This window comes from Anolis carolinensis, unplaced genomic scaffold (assembly GCF_035594765.1).
Source record: "Anolis carolinensis isolate JA03-04 unplaced genomic scaffold, rAnoCar3.1.pri scaffold_7, whole genome shotgun sequence".
Taxonomy (NCBI): domain Eukaryota; kingdom Metazoa; phylum Chordata; class Lepidosauria; order Squamata; family Dactyloidae; genus Anolis; species Anolis carolinensis.
In genome coordinates, this window is record NW_026943818.1 from 27,325,573 (window position 1) to 27,345,439 (window position 19,867).

At 40.3% G+C, this 19,867-nt stretch overlaps 1 protein-coding gene across 4 annotated transcripts in view; it reads left to right on the plus strand.

The window, feature by feature from the left end:
• The window catches only part of aspa (aspartoacylase), a 36,709-nt gene that overhangs the window by 3,513 nt on the left and 13,329 nt on the right, over window positions 1-19,867 (plus strand). Inside the window, exons 1-3 of one of the 4 annotated variants that reach the window (XM_062960461.1) lie at window positions 7,096-9,937; window positions 12,171-12,443; window positions 17,014-17,209. In XM_062960461.1, coding sequence (XP_062816531.1) covers window positions 12,208-12,443; window positions 17,014-17,209 — 432 coding nt within the window. In that variant the 5' untranslated portion in view covers window positions 7,096-9,937; window positions 12,171-12,207. Of the gene's footprint in view, window positions 1-7,095; window positions 9,942-12,170; window positions 12,444-17,013; window positions 17,210-19,867 lie in introns of those variants that run through there. The other 3 variants (XM_062960459.1, XM_062960458.1, XM_062960460.1) reach the window with 3 other exon arrangements.

The window sequence follows — 19,867 nt, forward strand, 5'->3', positions numbered from 1 at the left end:
GACACCCACGACAAGATCTTTTTCAGTCCCGGTTCCCTTGATTCTTATCCAGATGCTTTCAAGCTGGTTTCCCAGATTACAGTCTTGCATTTCTTCTGCAACGTAACTGTTTTTGACATATAAAGTTTACATATATGTATATAATATACAATACTGTATTATTAGCATAGCATGTTAAATATACACACACGTATACATATATATATATAACTAGCTATGCCCGGCCACGCGTTGCTATAGCGAAGTATGGTGGTATGGGAAATAAAAGTATTGAGGAATTGGTGGTAGTTAAGGTCAAGGGTAAAGGTTTTCCCCAGACATTAAGTCCAGTCGTGTCTTACTCTGGAGGTTGGTGCTCATCTCCATTTCTAAGCCGAAGAGCCGGCGTTGTCCGTAGACTCCTCCAAGGTCATGTGGGATGACTACATGGAGCAGCGTTACCTTCCCGCCGGAGCAGTACCTATTGATGCACTCACATTTGCATGTTTTTGAAGTTCTGGGTTGGCAGAAGCTGGGGCTAACAGTGGGGGCTCTCTCCGCTCCCCCAATTCAAACCTGCGGCCTTTCGGTCCAGAAGTTCAGCAGCTCAGCGCTTTAACACGCTGCGCCATCAGGGGATATTATTTCCTAAAGGTTGTGAATATACAATATTTCTGATTGGTTTTTTTTGTTTGTTGAAGGCAAGTATGAATGCTGCAATTAGGAAAAATGATTAGGATGTAATGGCCTTGCAGCTTTAAAGCCTGGCTGTTTCCTCCCTGAGTAAATTTTTTGTTGGGAGGTGTTAGTTGGCCCTGATTGTTTCCTGTCTGGAATTCCCTTGTTTTCAGAGTGGTGTTGTTTGCGATATTTTATGTGCTTCTACTGTCTGTGGCCCTGAGAAAACAGGATTTGCCAGACTTTGATGATGGGAATACTTTGTTGGGAGGTGTTAGCTGGCCCTGATTGTTTCCTGTGTGGAATTCCCCTGTTTATTTACTGTCCTGGTTTTAGAGATTATATTGTTCTGCATTATTCTATCCCAGTAATTATTTCATATTAAAGAAAAATCTCACTTATCTAACATTTGCTTATACAATGTTCTGGATTATCCAACGCAGTCTGCCTTTTCATAATCAATGTTTTTGTAGTCAGTGTTTTAAATTCATTGTGTTATATACATATATATAATATAATACTATATTACAATAGAGTCTCACTTATCCAACGTAAACGGGCTGGCAGAACGTTGGATAAGCAAATATGTTGGATAATAAGGAGAGATTCAGAAAAAGCCTATTAAACATCAAAATAGGTTATGATTTTACAAATTAAGCACCAAAAACAACATGTTATACAACAAATTTGACAGAAAAAGTAGTTCCAATACGCAGTAATGTTATGTAGTAATTACTGTATTTACGAATTTAGCACCAAAATATCACGATATAGTGAAAACATTGACTACAAAAATGCGTTGGATAATCCAGAACGTTGGATAAGCGAATGTTGGATAAGCGAGACTCTACTGTATTGAGGAATTGGTGGTAGTTAAGGTAAAGGGTAAAGGTGTGGAGTCCAGATAATCCAGTTAAGATTATAAATGGGTTATATAGCTGTGTGGAAGGGCCTTGAGTCTACACTGCCATCTAATCCAGTCAAAATCTGATAATGTGTATTTTATAGGCAGTGTGGAAGAGGCCTAAGTGAGGCCTAACTCTGCCTGTGCCCTGGGCTGAGTGGGTTGCTAGGAGACCAAGTGGGCAGAGCTTAGCCTTCTAATTGGCAGCAATTGGATAAAAACAATTATTCCTCTCCCTCTAATTAGGATTTTATTTTTATTTTATTTTTATTCTAAACCGCACTACAAACTAGAGCAGAATCAGTACAAGAAAACTGCACTACAAACTAGAGCAGAATCAGGCATGGATGAGGGGTTGTGCTGGCAAGTTTAGTGCTTCTGGGGTGTGTAGTTTTGTTGTTTTGTCCTAGGCCGAAATTTCATTACCCTTTTATATATATAGATCTACAAAACAACTGTTCATATAAAACAGATACCATTACAAAATAAAATCACATTATATAAAATTTTTAAGAATGTCCAAGATTAAAATCCATTCATCCAGAATCCTCAAATCTTCGTATAGGATGGACTGGTTGGATCTTCTTGCCAAGCTCCAAGGCACTCTCGGGATTATCCTTCAAAAGCGTCTCTCTTCCTTCACTCAGCCTTCCTTATGGTCCAGCTCTCTCTCGCATCCATAGGTCACTATGGGGAATACCATTGCTTTGACTATGTGGACCTTTGTTGCCAATGTGATGTCTCTGCTCTTCACTATTTTGTCAAGGTTGGCCATTGCTCTCCTCCCAAGAATAATACTGCTGGCATCATAAATTGGACACATATGGAACTGGACAATTTGAACAGAAAAACAAGAAAACTCATGACCATTCATCTCACTGCACCCTCACAGTGATGTTGACCGGCTATATCTGCCCAGAAGATCATGGGGCAGAGGACTCTTGCAAGTCAAACAAGCAGTCAAAGAAGAAGAAAATGCCCTGGCAGAATATATAAAGGAAAGTGAAGGACGTGCTTTGATTGAAGTCAAAAATCAGAAACTCCTCAAAGCACAGCAGACAAAAAACCAGTACAAGAAAACCGCACTACAAACTAGAGCAGAACCAGTACAAGAAAACTGCACTACAAACTAGAGCAGAATCAGTACAAGAAAACCGCACTACAAACTAGAGCAAAATCAGTACAAGAAAACCGCACTACAAACTAGTACAGAATCAGTACAAGAAAACCGCACTACAAACTAGAGCAGAATCAGTACAAGAAAACCGCACTACAAACTAGAGCAGAATCAGTACAAGAAAACCGCACTACAAACTAGAGCAGAATCAGTACAAGAAAACCGCACTACAAACTAGAGCAAAATCAGTACAAGAAAACCGCACTACAAACTAGTACAGAATCAGTACAAGAAAACCGCACTACAAACTAGAGCAGAATCAGTACAAGAAAACCGCACTACAAACTAGAGCAGAATCAGTACAAGAAAACCGCACTACAAACTAGAGCAGAATCAGTACAAGAAAACCGCACTACAAACTAGAGCAGAATCAGTACAAGAAAACCGCACTGCAAACTAGAGCAGAATCAGTACAAGTAAACCGCACTACAAACTAGAGCAGAATCAGTAAAAGAAAACTGCACTACAAACTAGAGCAGAATCAGTACAAGAAAGCTGCACTACAAACTAGAGCTGACAGCTGGCACAACAAAACATTGCATGGAAAGTTTCTTGAAGGAAAAGCTGATAAGGAGAAGACTTGGCTCTGGCTCACGAATGGGACCCTGAAGAAGGAGACAGAAGGCCTGATCCTTGCAGCCCAGGAGCAAGACATCAGGACAAAGTCCATTCAGGCCAAGATCGAAAAATCAGCTGATGACCCAAAATGCAGACTCTGCAAGGAAACCGACAAAACCATGGATCATCTCCTCAGCTGCTGTAAGAAAATTGCACAGACAGACTACAAACAGAGGCACAACCATGTGGCCCAAATGATTCATTGGAACTTATGCCTCAAGTACCACCTCCCAGCAGCAAAGAACTGGTGGGATCACAAACCTGCAAAAGTATTGGAAAATGAGCACGCAAAGATACTATGGGACTTCTGAATCCAGACTGACAAAGTTCTGGAACACAACACACCAGACATCACAGTTGTGGAGAAGAAAAAGGTTTGGATCATCGCCATCCCAGGTGACAGTCGCATTGACAAAAAACAACAGGAAAAACTCAGCCGCTATCAGGACCTCAAGATTGAACTTCAAAGACTCTGGCAGAAACCAGTGCAGGTGGTCCCGGTGGTGATGGGCACACTGGGTGCCGTGCCAAAAGATAAAGCTCTCCAAAGATTTAGGTGCTCCTAATAATAATAATAATAACAATAATAATAATAATACTTTATTTATCTCCCAAGAAGGGACTCGGAAGGGCGCACAGTCATATGCTGACGATTGTGCCATCACTGCTCAAATTATATTTATTGCTTAGCCGATATTGCACCACTTGTCATCTGTCCGGATTGAAAGAACCGAGGGAGTGACATCTCTGGCCCATCCTCCGTTTGGATATCAGCCAGCATGTCAACGCCGTAAATCATGAAATAGTTTTCTAATATCTACGGAGATAGTTGCAGGAAGACCTCAGCAAGCAAGAGTTCAAAAGTGGCAGGCTCTAAAAAAAAATTGGAACTTGAACCCAATATAACATTGGAAGGTCCCATCAAGAATAATGAGTTGGAGGATGCTTTGAAGCCTACTAAAAAATAATAGAAAGCAGAATGCAAGATTGGGAAATCAAATCCAAAAGCACTGCAGTTCTCGACCGCTGCCACCAGAGGGCGACAGAGAGCACCCTGCATTACAATAGGGAACGTCTAAGAATGTCTTCTCGATGGGTGTGCCCATAGATATAGGAAAGGGGAGAAGCCATTGCCATAGGAAACCAGGCATTCTGGGTTCATTCCTGCCCCATAGAGGGCAAGGGCTGTAATTAAAATCAACATATTGTGCAAATTATACAAGTCCTAACAGGACCGACAATTGAACAGCCCCACCGCCGTAGGGATTCAACCTCTCTTAATCTATATATATAAAAAAGTGATGGCATCACGGCAGCGGACAAAACAACAAAAGTAAACACCCCACAACTTCGAAAATTGACAGCATAACCCCTTATCCATGCCTCTAGGTTGATACAACAAAAAGAAAAGAAAAATGAAGTCCTAATTAGAGGGAGAGGAATAATTGTTTTTATCCAATTGCTGCCAGTTAGAAGGCTAAGCTCTGCTCACTTGGTCTCCTAGCAACCCACTCAGCCCAGGGGACCCTTTACCTTAACTACCACCAATTCCTCAGTACTTTATTTCCCATACCACCACACTTCGCCACAGCAACGCGTGGCCGGGCACAGCTAGTATTTTTATATAATCTTTTAATCATTGTTGACAGTTAGTTTCGTTTCATGTGTTTACATAGTTATCTATCTATATATATAAATGAGTGACGACATCACGGCGACCTACAAAACAACAAAACTAAACACCCCACAACCTCGAAAATTGACAACACAACCCATCATCCACGCCTCTAGGTTGATACAACAAAAAGAAAAGAAAAATAAAGTCCTAATTAAAGAGAGAGGAATAATTACTTTTATCCAATTGCTGCCAGTTAGAAGGCTAAGTTCCTCCAGCTTGGTCTCCTAGCAACCCAATAAAAAGTAATAAAAAACACTAAAAAATAATTAAAAACACTAAAAAATCAATACAATAAAATACGGTAATAACAGAAAATAACTAAAAAATAATACAAGAAAATAATAAAATATAATAAATAAAAAGATAACTTACAATAAAATTAATTTTAAAAAATACAAATAACGTCAAATAAAAATTACACAACAATTTTTCACCAGTACCACCACCACTTTGCCACAGCAACGCGTGGCCGGGCGCAGCTAGTTTTATATAATCTTTTAATCATTGTCGACAGTTGGTTTCGTTTCGTGTGTTTACATAGTTATCCATCTATATATATAAATGAGTGATGGCATCACGGCGACCCACAAAACAACAAAACTAAACACCCCACAACCTCGAAAATTGACAACACAACCCATCATCCACGCCTCTAGGTTGATACAATGAAAAGAAAAGAAAAATAAAGTCCTAAGTAGAGGGAGAGGAAGAATTGTTTTTATCCAAAGGCTAAGCTCCGCCCACTTGGTCTCCTAGCAAGCCACTCAGCCCAGGGCACAGGCAGAGTTAGGCCTCACTTAGGCCTCTTCCACACTGCCTATAAAATACACATTATCAGATTTGAACTGGATTAGATGTCAGTGTAGACTCAAGGCCCTTCCACACAGCTATATAACCCATTTATAATCTTATATTATCTGCTTTGAACTGAATTATCTGGACTCCACACCTTTACCCTTGACCTTAACTACCACCAATTCCTCAATACTTTATTTCCCAAACCACCAGACTTCGCCACAGCAATGTGTGGCCGGGCACAGCTAGTTTATCTATTTACAGTATTTATATTCCAGTATTTATATTATACACATAATATAAGGCACCACACAGTCATCCTCTTGAATAGTAACATCAGCACATATATATATAGTATAATATGCTGACGATTGTGCCATCACTGCTGAAATTATACTTTGTATAATATAAATATATATATATACACACACAAAGCATACATTTATTATTACTAATATATATATATATGTACACAAAGAATATTATTATTATTAATACTAATATATATACATATACACACACAAAAAGCATACATTTATTATTATTATTATTATTACCAATATATATACACACAAAGCACGCATTTATTATTATTATTATTACTAATATATATATATACACACACAAAGCATACATTTATTATTATTATTATTATTACTAATATATATACACACAAAGCACGCATTTATTATTATTATTACTAATATATATACACACAACGCATACATTTATTATTATTATTATTGCTAATATATATATGCATACACACAGCATACATTTATTATTATTATTATTATTATTACTAATATATATATATCACACAAAGCATACATTTATTATTATTATTGCTAATATATATGTACACACAAAGAATACATTTATTATTATTATTATTGCTAATATATATATGCATACACACAGCATACATTTATTATTATTATTATTATTACTAATATATATATCACACAAAGCATACATTTATTATTATTATTGCTAATATATATGTACACACAAAGAATACATTTATTATTATTATTATTATTACTAATATATATATATATATATATATATATATCCACACAAAGCATACATTTATTATTATTACTAATATATAACGCACACAAAGCACGCATTTATTATTATTACTATACTAATATATATATATATCCACACAAAGCATACATTTATTATTATTATTATTATTATTACTAATATACACACACACACACACAAAGCATACATTTATTATTATTACTAATATATATACACACACAAAGCACGCATTTATTATTATTATTATTACTAATATATATATACACACACACAAAGCACTGGGGTGTCTGTGGTGGAGGAAAAACATGAAATTGTCCCCAAATGAAAGCTTTCCCTTGGGTGGTGGGGAGTGTGGTGTTTGTGGAGGACATTGGCAGGGCTCTTAGACATGTAAACGGCACTTCCTGCAATGTCCTAAGGAACACTCGGATGTCTGTGGTGGAGGAAAAACATGACATTGTCCCCGAATGAAAGCCTTCCCTTGGGTGGTGTGCAGGGTGGTGTATGAGGAGGACATTGGCAGGGCTCTTGATTGTGCTCATGGTACTCGCAATAACCTGCAATGTCCTAAGGAACACTGGGGTGTCTGTGGTGGAGGAAAACATGACATTGTCCCTGAATGAAAGCTTTCCCTTGGGTAGTGGGCAGGGTGGTGTTTGTGGAGGACATTGGTAGGGCTCTTGGATGTGTTCACGGCGCTCGCTATAACCTGCAATGCCATAAGGAACACTGGGGGGTCTGTGATGGAGGAATGAAAGCCCTCCCTTGGGTGGTGGGGAGCGTGGTGCTTGTGGAGGACATTGGCAGGGCTCTTGTATGTGTTCACGGCGCTTGCTATAACCCTCAATGTCATAAGGAACACTGGGGTGTCTGTGGTGGAGGAAAAACATAACATTGTCCCCGAATGAAAGCCTTCCCTTGGGTGGTGGGCAGGGTTGTGTATGAGGAGGACATTGGCAGGGCTCTTGGATGTGTTCATGGCGCTCGCTATAACCTGCAATGTCCTAAGGAACACTGGGGGGTCTGTGGTGGAGGAATGAAAGCCTTCCCTTGGGTGGTGGGGAGTGTGGTGCTTGTGGAGGACATTGGCAGGGTCTTGGATGCGTTCACGGCACTCGTTATAAACTGCAATGTCATACGGAACACTGGGATGTCTGTGGTGGAGGAAAAACATGACATTGTCCCTGAATAAAAGCCTTTCCTTGGGTGGTGGGCAGAGTGGTGTATGAGAAGGACACTGGCAGGGCTCTTGTATGTGTTCACGGCGCTCGCTATAACCTGCAATGTCATAAGGAACACTGGGGGGTCTGTGGTGGAGGAATGAAAGCCTTCTCTTGGGTGGTGGGGAGTGTGGTAATTGTGGAGGACATTGGCAGGGCTCTTGTATGTGTTCATGGTGCTCGCTATAACCTGCAATGTCATAAGGAACACTGGGGGGTCTGTGGTGGAGGAATGAAAGCCTTCCCTTGGGTGGTGGGGAGTGTGGTGCTTGTGGAGGACATTGGCAGGGCTCTTGAATGCGTTCACGGCGCTTGCTCTAACCCGCAATGTCCTAAGGAACACTGGGATGTCTGTGGTGGAGGAAAAACATGACATTGTCCCCAAATGAAAGCCTTCCCTTGGGTGGTGGCCAGGGTGGTGTTTGTGGCGGGCATTGGTAGGGCTCTTGGACATGTTCACGGCGCTTGCTATAACCTGCAATGTCCTAAGGAACACTGGGATGTCTATGGTGGAGGAAAAACATGACATTGTCCCCGAATGAAAGCCTTCCCTTGGGTGGTGGCCAGGGTGGTGTTTGTGGAGGACATTGGCAGGGCTCTTGTATGCGTTCATGGCGCTCACTGTGACCTGCAATATCATAAGGAACACTGGGGGGTCTGTGGTGGAGGAATGAAAGCCTTCCCTTGGGTGGTGAGGAGTGTGGTGCTTGTGGAAGACATTGGCGGGGTCTTGTATGTGTTCACGGCGCTCGCTATAACCTGCAATGTTATAAGGAACACTGGGGTGTCTGTGGTGGAGGTACAGTGTCATGAGTAGTGAGAACTTCAACTGGACATCATTCCATGGATATATAAACCTCACCTGCCTAGTTTCCGACGGACCTCCCAACCTCTGAGGATGCCTGGGCGAAACGTCAGGAGAACATGCCCATACAGCCCAGAAAACTCACAGCAACACAGCCATAGTGATCTTGGAGTAAATATAGCCCTACAGCCCAGAAAACTCACAGCAACACAGTCATAGTGATATTGGTGAACATAGCCCGACAGCCCAGAAAACTCACAGCAACACAGCCATAGTGATCTTGGAGAACATAGCCCTACAGCTCAGAAAACTCACAGCAACACAGTCATCGTGATCTTGGAGAACATAGCCCTACAGCCCAGAAAACTCACAGCAACACAGTCATAGTGATCTTGGAGAACATAGCCCTACAGCCCAGAAAACTCACAGCAACACAGTCATCGTGATCTTGGGGAACATAGCCCTACAGCCCAGAAAACTCACAGAAACACAGCCATAGTGATCTTGGATAACATAGCCCTACAGCCCAGAAAACTCACAGCAACACAGTCATAGTGATCTTGGAGAACATAGCCCTACAGCCCAGAAAACTCACAGCAACACAGTCATAGTGATCTTGGAGAACATAGCCCTACAGCTCAGAAAACTCACAGCAACACAGTCATAGTGATCTTGGAGAACATAGCCCTACAGCCCAGAAAACTCACAGCAACACAGTCATAGTGATCTTGGAGAACATAGCCCTACAGCCCAGAAAGCTCTCACAACAACAGTCATCGTGATCTTTAAAATACTATGAACTAGATAAAGGTGATCCGGGGTCATCCCTGTTATTATGATTTGCTTCACTGGCACCAATGGGCAGTGTATTTTCCCGCGAGCACGGAGCTATTTCGGTCTTTTCTTGTTAATGAACAGCCTCGCGAGACGAGGGCAAAGGATGGACGGGACAGAAAGTCCCTTGGCACCGAGTTCCACTTTGAACTTTTCCCGTCCGCTTTGGAAGAGGAGGAAAGATACACACAGTTGTGTAGGTAAAATGAATCGTTGTTTTGTTCGTATCCTGGCACTTGTTCGTATCCAGCAAATGCTGACCCTGTGTGTTGTGAGAATAGGGAGCTGGTGTTGGTTCAAATGTCTTGTTTTGTATGTAATTCCTTGCGATTTGGGCTCCGCTCCGGGCTGTGTCCGTCCCAAGTTTTTGTATGCGTTGCTTCTTTTGTGAAGTTGTGCGGGAAACAAGAAGTTAGTCTTTTCAACCCAAAGAATGTGGATACAGTGCTCCCTCGCTCCGTTGCGGTTCGCTTTTTGCGGACTCGCTGTTTTGCGGTTTTGGAATAAACACTAAAATCTCTATATATAAAAGAGTGATGGCATCACGGCGACCCACAAAACAACAAAACGACAGGCCCCCCAACCTCGAAATATGACAACACAACCCATCATCCACGCCTGTAGGTTGATACAACAAAAAGAAAAGAAAAATAAAGTCCTAATTAGAGAGAGAGGAATAATTGCTTTTATCCAATTGCTGCCAGTTGAAAGGCTAAGCTCCTCCAACTTGGTCTTCTAGCTACCCAATAAAAATAATAAAAAACACTAAAAAATTAATACAATAAAATACTATAATAACAGAAAATAACTAAAAATAATACAAGAAAATAATAAAATATAATAAATAAAAAGATAACTTACAATAAAATTAATTAAAAAATACAAATATTGTCAAATAAAAATTACACAACAATTTTTAACCAATACCACCACCACTTTGCCACAGCAACGCATGGCCGGGCACAGCTAGCAATGGTATAAATCGTAAAATCTATATATATAAAAGGGTAATGACGTTTCGGCGTAGTATATATCTATATATATAAAAGGGTAATGGCGTTTCGGCCTTGTCTATATCTATATATATAAAAGGGTAATGGCGTTTCGGCCTAGTCCATATCTATATATATAAAAGAGTAATGACGTTTCGGCCTAGTCTATATCTATATATATAAAAGGGTAATGACGTTTCGGCCTAGTCTATATGTATATATATAAAAGGGTAATGACGTTTCAGCCTAGTCTATATCTATATATATATAAAAGGGTAATGAAATTTCGGCCTAGGACAAAACAACAAAACTACACATCCCAGAAACACGAAACTCGGCAGCACAACCCCTCATCCATGCCTCTACGTTCATACAACAAAAAAGAAAAGAAAAGCCATTTTATGGTGTTGTAAATTAAATTGGCCTCCCCACATAAAGCGGTACCTAAATTTCCTACTCAACAGATGCAACTGTTTTCCAGCTTCTATTCTGGCCGCTTCACCGTCCGCTTGTGGCACCGAGCCCTTGATGGAGTACTTCCTCATTCGTGCTGCTGGAAGGTTTTATGGTGTCGTAAATTAGTTAAATTAGCCTCCCCGCATAAAGCGGTACCTAAATTTCCTACTTGACAGTTGCAACTTTTTTCCAGCTTCGATTCCGGCCGCTTGTGACACCGAGCCCTTGATGGAGTACTTCCTCATTCTTGCTGCTGGAAGGTTTTATGGTGTCGTAAATTAGTTAAATTAGCCTCCCCGCATAAGGCGGTACCTAAATTTCCTACTGTCTTTCGGGCTGCTTAGGGCAACAGCGAGCCAGGCTATTAATGGTCGGGGGCTTAATCCGACCCCAGCTTCAATCTCATGATCTTGTTTATTTATTTATCCGCTCATTACATCCTTTGTATTATATTTGTTACATCCACGATATTGCATGGATTCCTTATATCGTTGTGCCCATCATCCAGATTATTTGATAATCTGGTATAATTCAGTTCAAAGACGATAATCTGGATTGTATATGGGGCCAGAGAGTAATATCCATGGACCTTATCACGTTGGGATGCAATTATTTTCACTCTTCGAATGCGATTCCAAATCAGGTCCGTTCACACGACGTTTCCATTCTCTTCACCGTTCTTTTACAATTTATAGTATCTTGGATTTAATATTTTCACACACATTCCTTCCTTCCCATTTCGCCTTCCAAGTCTGATGTCTCTTAGAAGATATTTCAACATATTTATCTTGGAATATATATATATATATATATATATATATATATATATATATATATATATATAGTTGTTTTTGGGCAGAGCTTGAAACCTTGTGAGACTCGCTAGAGGAATGTTTGCCCTCCTTGCGATTGGATGAGGCCGGGAAAAATAGCTCGAAAGCAACCACTGGAAAGTTTTGTTTGGATCTGTTCCTCGTCCAGATCTCTGTCCGGGCTTGTTGTGCAGCCGTTGCGCGGAATGACTTCGTGGAATGACGAGGCTCCCGTGCGGAGGGTGGCCATCTTTGGAGGGACCCACGGCAACGAACTCTCCGGGGTCTTTCTGGTCAACTACTGGCAGCACGAGGACCCCACCGAGATCCAAAGGCCCAGCCTGGAGGTCAGGCCCTTCCTGGCCAACCCCAGAGCGGTCGAGAAGTCCGTCCGATACCTCGACTGCGACCTGAACCGGACCTTCGAGGCCGACAATCTGGGGTGAGCCAAACAAGCGTCCGCGTTGGGATCCCATTCGTCTAGTCTCAAGATGCAGGGCTGGGAGGTGGAGGTGGGCGGGGCTAGGACTGGGATGGGCGGAGTTACGAGCTCTGAGTCAGGGCTGAGCTTCTATCCCTGTCCGGGGTTAGAGGAGGGGGCGGGGCCACTTCCCAAATGCCCCACCCCGTGTTCTAACAAGCGTCTCAGGAGAGATATAGAGGCTCAGCCCTGTCTCAGGCTCATGGGAAGAGGCCCCGCCCCCTTCCTAGCCCCGCCCTTTAGTCCTAAAAGGCCTCTCAGGAGAAATATAGAGGCTCAGCCCTGTCTTAGGCTCTTGGGAAGAGGCCCCGCCCCCACCCCTAGCCCCGCCCTTTAGTCCTAAAAGGCCTCTCGGGAGAAATATAGAGGCTCAGCCCTGTCTCGTGCTCTTGGGAAGAAGCCCCGCCTCCACCCCTAGCCCCACCCTTTAGTCCTAAAAGGCCTCTCGGGAGAAATATAGAGGCTCAGCCCTGTCTCGTGCTCTTGGGAAGAAGCCCCGCCTCCACCCCTAGCCCCACCCTTTAGTCCTAAAAGGCCTCTCAGGGGTGTTATAGAAGCTCAGCCCTGTCTCAGGCTCTTGGGAAGAGGCCCCGCCCCCTTCCTAGCCCCGCCCTTTAGTCCTAAAAGGCCTCTCAGGAGAAATATAGAGGCTCAGCCCTGTCTTAGGCTCTTGGGAAGAGGCCCCGCCCCCACCCCTAGCCCCGCCCTTTAGTCCTAAAAGGCCTCTCGGGAGAAATATAGAGGCTCAGCCCTGTCTCGTGCTCTTGGGAAGAAGCCCCGCCCCCACCCCTAGCCCCACCCTTTAGTCCTAAAAGGCCTCTCAGGGGTGTTATAGAAGCTCAGCCCTGTCTCAGGCTCTTGGGAAGAGGCCCCGCCCCCTCCCCTAGCCCCGCCCTTTAGTCCTAAAAGGCCTCTCGGGAGAAATATAGAGGCTCAGCCCTGTCTTAGGCTCTTGGGAAGAGGCCCCGCCCCCTCCCCTAGCCCCGCCCTTTAGTCCTAAAAGGCCTCTCGGGAGAAATATAGAGGCTCAGCCCTGTCTCAGGCTCTTGGGAAGAGGCCCCGCCCCCTCCCCTAGCCCCGCCCTTTAGTCCTAAAAGGCCTCTCGGGAGAAATATAGAGGCTCAGCCCTGTCTCGTGCTCTTGGGAAGAAGCCCCGCCCCCACCCCTAGCCCCACCCTTTAGTCCTAAAAGGCCTCTCAGGGGTGTTATAGAAGCTCAGCCCTGTCTCAGGCTCTTGGGAAGAGGCCCCGCCCCCTCCCCTAGCCCCGCCCTTTAGTCCTAAAAGGCCTCTCAGGAGAAATATAGAGGCTCAGCCCTGTCTTAGGCTCTTGGGAAGAGGCCCCGCCCCCACCCCTAGCCCCGCCCTTTAGTCCTAAAAGGCCTCTCGGGAGAAATATAGAGGCTCAGCCCTGTCTCGTGCTCTTGGGAAGAAGCCCCGCCCCCACCCCTAGCCCCACCCTTTAGTCCTAAAAGGCCTCTCGGGAGAAATATAGAGGCTCAGCCCTGTCTCAGGCTCCTGGGAAGAGGCCCCGCCCCCTTCCTTAGCCCCACCCTTTAGTCCTAAAAGGCCTCTCAGGGGTGTTATAGAAGCTCAGCCCTGTCCCGTGCTCTTGGGAAGAGGCCCCGCCCCCTCCCCTAGCCCCGCCCTTTAGTCCTAAAAGGCCTCTCAGGAGAAATATAGAGGCTCAGCCCTGTCTCATGCTCATGGGAAGAGGCCCCGCCCCTCCCCTGGCCCCGCCCCCATGGATTAAGTAAGAGCCGGTCTTGAGACGCTGTGCCCAGTGTGACCACCCTCCCTGGCTTGTGCTGAAATCTTTGCAGCCTGATCTTCAGAGTCTTCATTATGGCTTTGTTTGCATGCTCCCCTCCTCCGTCTTCCAGGGGGCGCTGAGTCATATTTTTTCAGGAAAGGGGGCGATAAGTTTGGGAACCACTGGTCTACTGTGTTAGTAACTGACAAATAAATGCATTGAAAAGGTTAGCTGGATGCAGCTGTATTAGTGTAGGAATCCTGAAACGATGACGATGACAATAGTTATTCGTGTTGTCAAAGTCTTTCATTGCTGTGAGTTTTCTGGGCTGCCTGGCCACGTTCCAGAAGCATTCCAGAGGGCTTCAAGAGCTCGGTCTGGGAGGAGACACGGGAGCCATGGATAAATACGGACTTAATAATAATAATAATAATAATAATAATAATAATAATAATAATTTATTTACATACTGCCCTATCTCCCAGAAGGGACTCAGAGCAGTTCCCAGTCATAAAAACAACAAGTACATTACATAACCACACAAAACATAACTGTATATACACGAGTATAAGCCTTGTGGCACCGAGCCCTTGATGGAGTACTTCCTCATTCTTGCTGTTGGAAGGTTTCATGGTGTCGTAAATTACTGTATATACTCGAGTATAAGCCTAGTTTTTCAGCCCCTTTTTTTTAAGACTGAAAAAGCCCCCCTCGGCTTATGCTCGGGTGAGGGTCCTGGTTGGCTTATCTTTGGGTCAGCTTATACTCGAGAATATATGGTACATTTATTATTTTTCTCTATTATTATTGGTATTATTGCATTTATTATTTTTCTCTATTATTGTTCCTACTATTCCATTTATTATTTTTCTCTATTATTGTTGCTAGCTATTCCATTTATTTTACTCTATTTTTGTTATTATTAATAATACATTTATTATTTCACTCTGATCTTATTATTATTATTATTATTATTGCTTTTATTTTTTACCCTATTTATTATTACATGTATTGTTTTCCTGCTTTTATTATTATTATTACATTTATTATTTTACTCTACTATTGTTACTTTTACATTTGTTTTACTGTAATTTTATTATTAATAATACATTTATTCACTCTGATATTATTATTATTGCATTTATTATTTTATTCTATTTATTATTATATGTATTATTTTCCTGTATTTATTATTATTATTATTATTATTATTATTACATGTATTATTTTACTGTATTAATGATTATTATTACATTTATTATTTTACTCTACTATTGTTGTTACTTTTACATTTGTTTTACTGTAATTTTATTATTATTAATAATACATTTATTCACTCTGATATTGTTATAATTGCATTTATTATTTTACCCTATTTATTATTACATGTATTGTTTTCCTGCTTTTATTATTATTATTACATTCATTATTTTACTCTACTATTGTTACTTTTACATTTGTTTTAATGTAATTTTATTATTAATAATACATTTATTCACTCTGATATTATTATTATTGCATTTATTATTTTACTCTATGTATTATTACATGTATTATTTTCCTGCATTTATTATTATTAGATTTATGATTTTTCTCTATTATTGTTGCTACTATTACATTTATATTACTCTATTTTTTATTATTATTAATACATTTATTCACTTTGATATTATTATTATTGCATTTATTATTTTCCTGTATTTATTATTACATGTATTATTTTCCTGCTTTTATTATTATTATTATTACATGTATTATTTTACTCTATTAATTATTATTATTACATTTATTATTTTACTCTACTATTGTTGTTACTTTTACATTTGTTTCACTGTAATTTTATTATTATTACTAATACATTTATTCACTCTGATATTATTATGATTGCATTTATTATTTTACTCTATTTATTATTACATGTATTATTTTCCTGCATTTATTATTATTATTACATGTATTATTTTACTCTATTAATTATTATTATTACATTTATTATTTTACTCTACTATTGTTGTTACTTTTACATTTGTTTCACTGTAATTTTATTATTATTACTAATACATTTATTCACTCTGATATTATTATGATTGCATTTATTATTTTACTCTATTTATTATTACATGTATTATTTTCCTGCATTTATTATTATTATTATTACATGTATTATTTTACTCTATTAATTATTATTATTACATTTATTATTTTACTCTACTATTGTTGTTACTTTTACATTTGTTTTACTGTAATTTTATTATTATTAATAATACATTTATTCACTCTGATATTATTATTGCATTTATTATTTTCCTGTATTTATTATTACATGTATTATTTTCCTGCTTTTATTATTATTATTACATTTATTATTTTACTCTATTAATTATTATTATTACATTTATTATTTTACTCTACTATTGTTGTTACTTTTACATTTGTTTCACTGTAATTTTATTATTATTACTAATACATTTATTCACTCTGATATTATTATGATTGCATTTATTATTTTACTCTATTTATTATTACATGTATTATTTTCCTGCATTTATTATTATTATTATTACATGTATTATTTTACTAGGCTTGTACTTGAGTATATACAGTAATTTACGAGACCATAAAACCTTCCAACAGCAAGAACGAGGAAGTACTCCATCAAGGGCTCGGTGTCACAAGCGGACGGAGAAGCGGCCGGAATTGAAGCTGGGAAATGTTAAATTGCCTCTGTGTCTGCCTATATATGTCGTATGTCTAATCCATGCTTTTTTGTTTGCCCGCAGGAAGCTCCTGGAGGACAACGCTCCCTACGAGGTCAGAAGAGCCCAGGAAATCGACCAAATCTTTGGCCCCAAAGGCAGCCCGGATGCCTACGACCTCATCTTCGACCTGCACAACACGACCGCCAACATGGGGGGCACCCTCATCCTGGAGAGCGCCCGAGACGGGTTTGCCGTCCAGATGTGCCACTACATCCAGGTAAATGATTCAGATCCTCCCTCAAAATTAGATCATGTATTTATTTATTTATTTATGTAAATGTATAATTTGGGCTAATTGAACTAATTTACGAGACCGCAAAACCTTCCAGAATGAGGAAGTACTACCACCAAGGGCTCGGGGGTCACAGTGGATGATTTATTTATTATTTATTTATTATTAAACTTATATACCGCTACTCCCGGTTTGGCTCAGAGCGGCAAAATCAAGCATACCCTCATGAAGCTGGAAAATGTTAAATTGCCTCTGTGTCTGTCTATATATGTCGTATGTCGTTGAATGTTTGCCATGTATATGCATGTGCACTGTGATCCGCCCTGAGAAGGAAGGGTGGAATATAAATACTGTATAATAATGTATAAATGTATACATTTCTTTTCTTTTCCACAACTGTGATGTCTGGTGTGTTGTGTTCCAGAACTTGTCGGAAGTCCCACAGTTTCTTTGCGTGCTCATTTTCCATTACCTTTGCAGGATTGTGAGGTAGTACTTGAGGCATAAGTTCCAATGAATCATTTCGGCCACATAGTTGTGCCTCTGTTTGTAGTCGGTCTCTGCGATTTTCTTACAGCAGCTGAGGATAGGATCAATGGTTTCGTCCTAAAAAAGGGCTGAAAAACTCAGCTTATACTCGAGTATATATGGTGTATGTATAGTCTCACTTATCCAACACTCGCTTATCCAACGCATTTTTGTAGTCAATGTTTTCAATATATCGTGATATTTTGGTGCTAAATTCATAAATACAGTAATTACTATGTAACATTACTGCATATTGAACTACTTTTTCTGTCAAATTTGTTGTATAACATGATGTTTTGGTGCTTAATTTGTAAAATCATAACCTAATTTGGTGTTTAATAGGCTTCTCCTTAATCTCTCCTTATTATCCAACATATTCACTTATCCAACATTCTGCCGGCCTGTTTATGTTGGATAAGTGAGACTCTATTGTATATAAAAGAGTGATGGAATCCTGCCGACAACAAAACTTGAGAGAAAAAACAAAAGTCTTACATCTATATATATAAAAGAGTGATGGCATCACGGCGACCCACAAAACAACAAAACTACAGGCCCCCCAACCTCGAAATTTGACAACACAACCCATCATCCACGCCTGTAGGTTGATACAACAAAAAGAAAAGAAAAATAAAGTCCTAATTAGAGAGAGAGGAATAATTGCTTTTATCCAATTGCTGCCAGTTAGAAGGCTAAGCTCCTCCAACTTGGTCTCCTAGCAACCCAATAAAAAATAATAAAAAACACTAAAAATTAATACAATAAAATACTATAATAACAGAATATAACTAAAAATAATACAAGAAAATAATAAAATATAATAAATAAAAAGAGAACTTACAATAAAATTAATTAAAAAAATACAAATAACGTCAAATAAAAATTACACAACAATTTTTAACCAATACCACCACCACTTTGCCACAGCAACGCGTGGCCGGGCACAGCTAGTACTGTATAATAATGTATAAATGTATTTATATTCCACCCTTCCTTCTCAGGGCGGATCACAGTGCACATATACATGGCAAACATTCAACGACTTACGACATATATAGACAGACACAGAGGCAATTTAACATTTTCCAGCTTCATGAGGGTATGCTTGATTCTGCCTGCTTCATCATCCACTGTGACCCCCGAGCCCTTGATGGTAGTACTTCCTCATTCTGGAAGGTTTTGTGGTCTCGTAAATTAGTTCAATTAGCCTCCCTGCATAAAGCGGTACCTAAATTGTTTTATTATGTTATTGTTTACGCACTTCTATGTACCATGTGCGTCCTTGGTATGTTCATATTTTATATTTTAACTATGTTTGATTGGGCTCGTCCCCATGTAAACTGCCCCGAGTCCCTTCGGGGAGATGGAGGCAGGGTACAAAATATAGTTGTTGTTGTTGTTGTTGTTGTTATTATTATTATTATTGTATGACACAGCAAACAAGATAGATATGCTGGATTTCGTTTCACAAAATCACAAGTGGAACACTTCCCAAGTGTCTAGGAATGTGTGATTTTTTTTGGATGATGCCTGCAGATCCCAGCAGGGTGGCCTTTTGCAGTTTGCAGATCGTAATTTTGTCAATGTCTATTGTTTCCAAATGCCGGCTGAGATCTTTTGGCACGGCACCCAGTGTGCCGATCACCACCGGGACCAACTGCACTGGTTTCTGCCAGAGTCTTTGAAGTTCAATCTTGAGGTCCTGAGAGCGGCTGAGTTTTTCCTGTTGTTTTTCGTCAATGCGACTGTCACCTGGGATGGCGACATCAATGATCCAAACCTTTTTCTTTTCCACAACTGTGATGTCTGGTGTGTTGTGTTCCAGAACCTGTCGGAAGTCCCACAGTATCTTTGTGTGCTCATTTTCCATTACCTTTGCAGGATTGTGAGGTAGTACTCGAGGCATAAGTTCCAATGAATCATTTGGGCCACATAGTTGTGCCTCTGTTTGTAGTCGGTCTGTGCGATTTTCTTACAGCAGCTGAGGATATGATCAATGGTTTCGTCCTAAACAAGGGCTGAAAAACTCAGCTTATACTCGAATATATATATATATATATATATATATATATATATATATAAACACACACACAATATTTATATTCCGACCTTCTC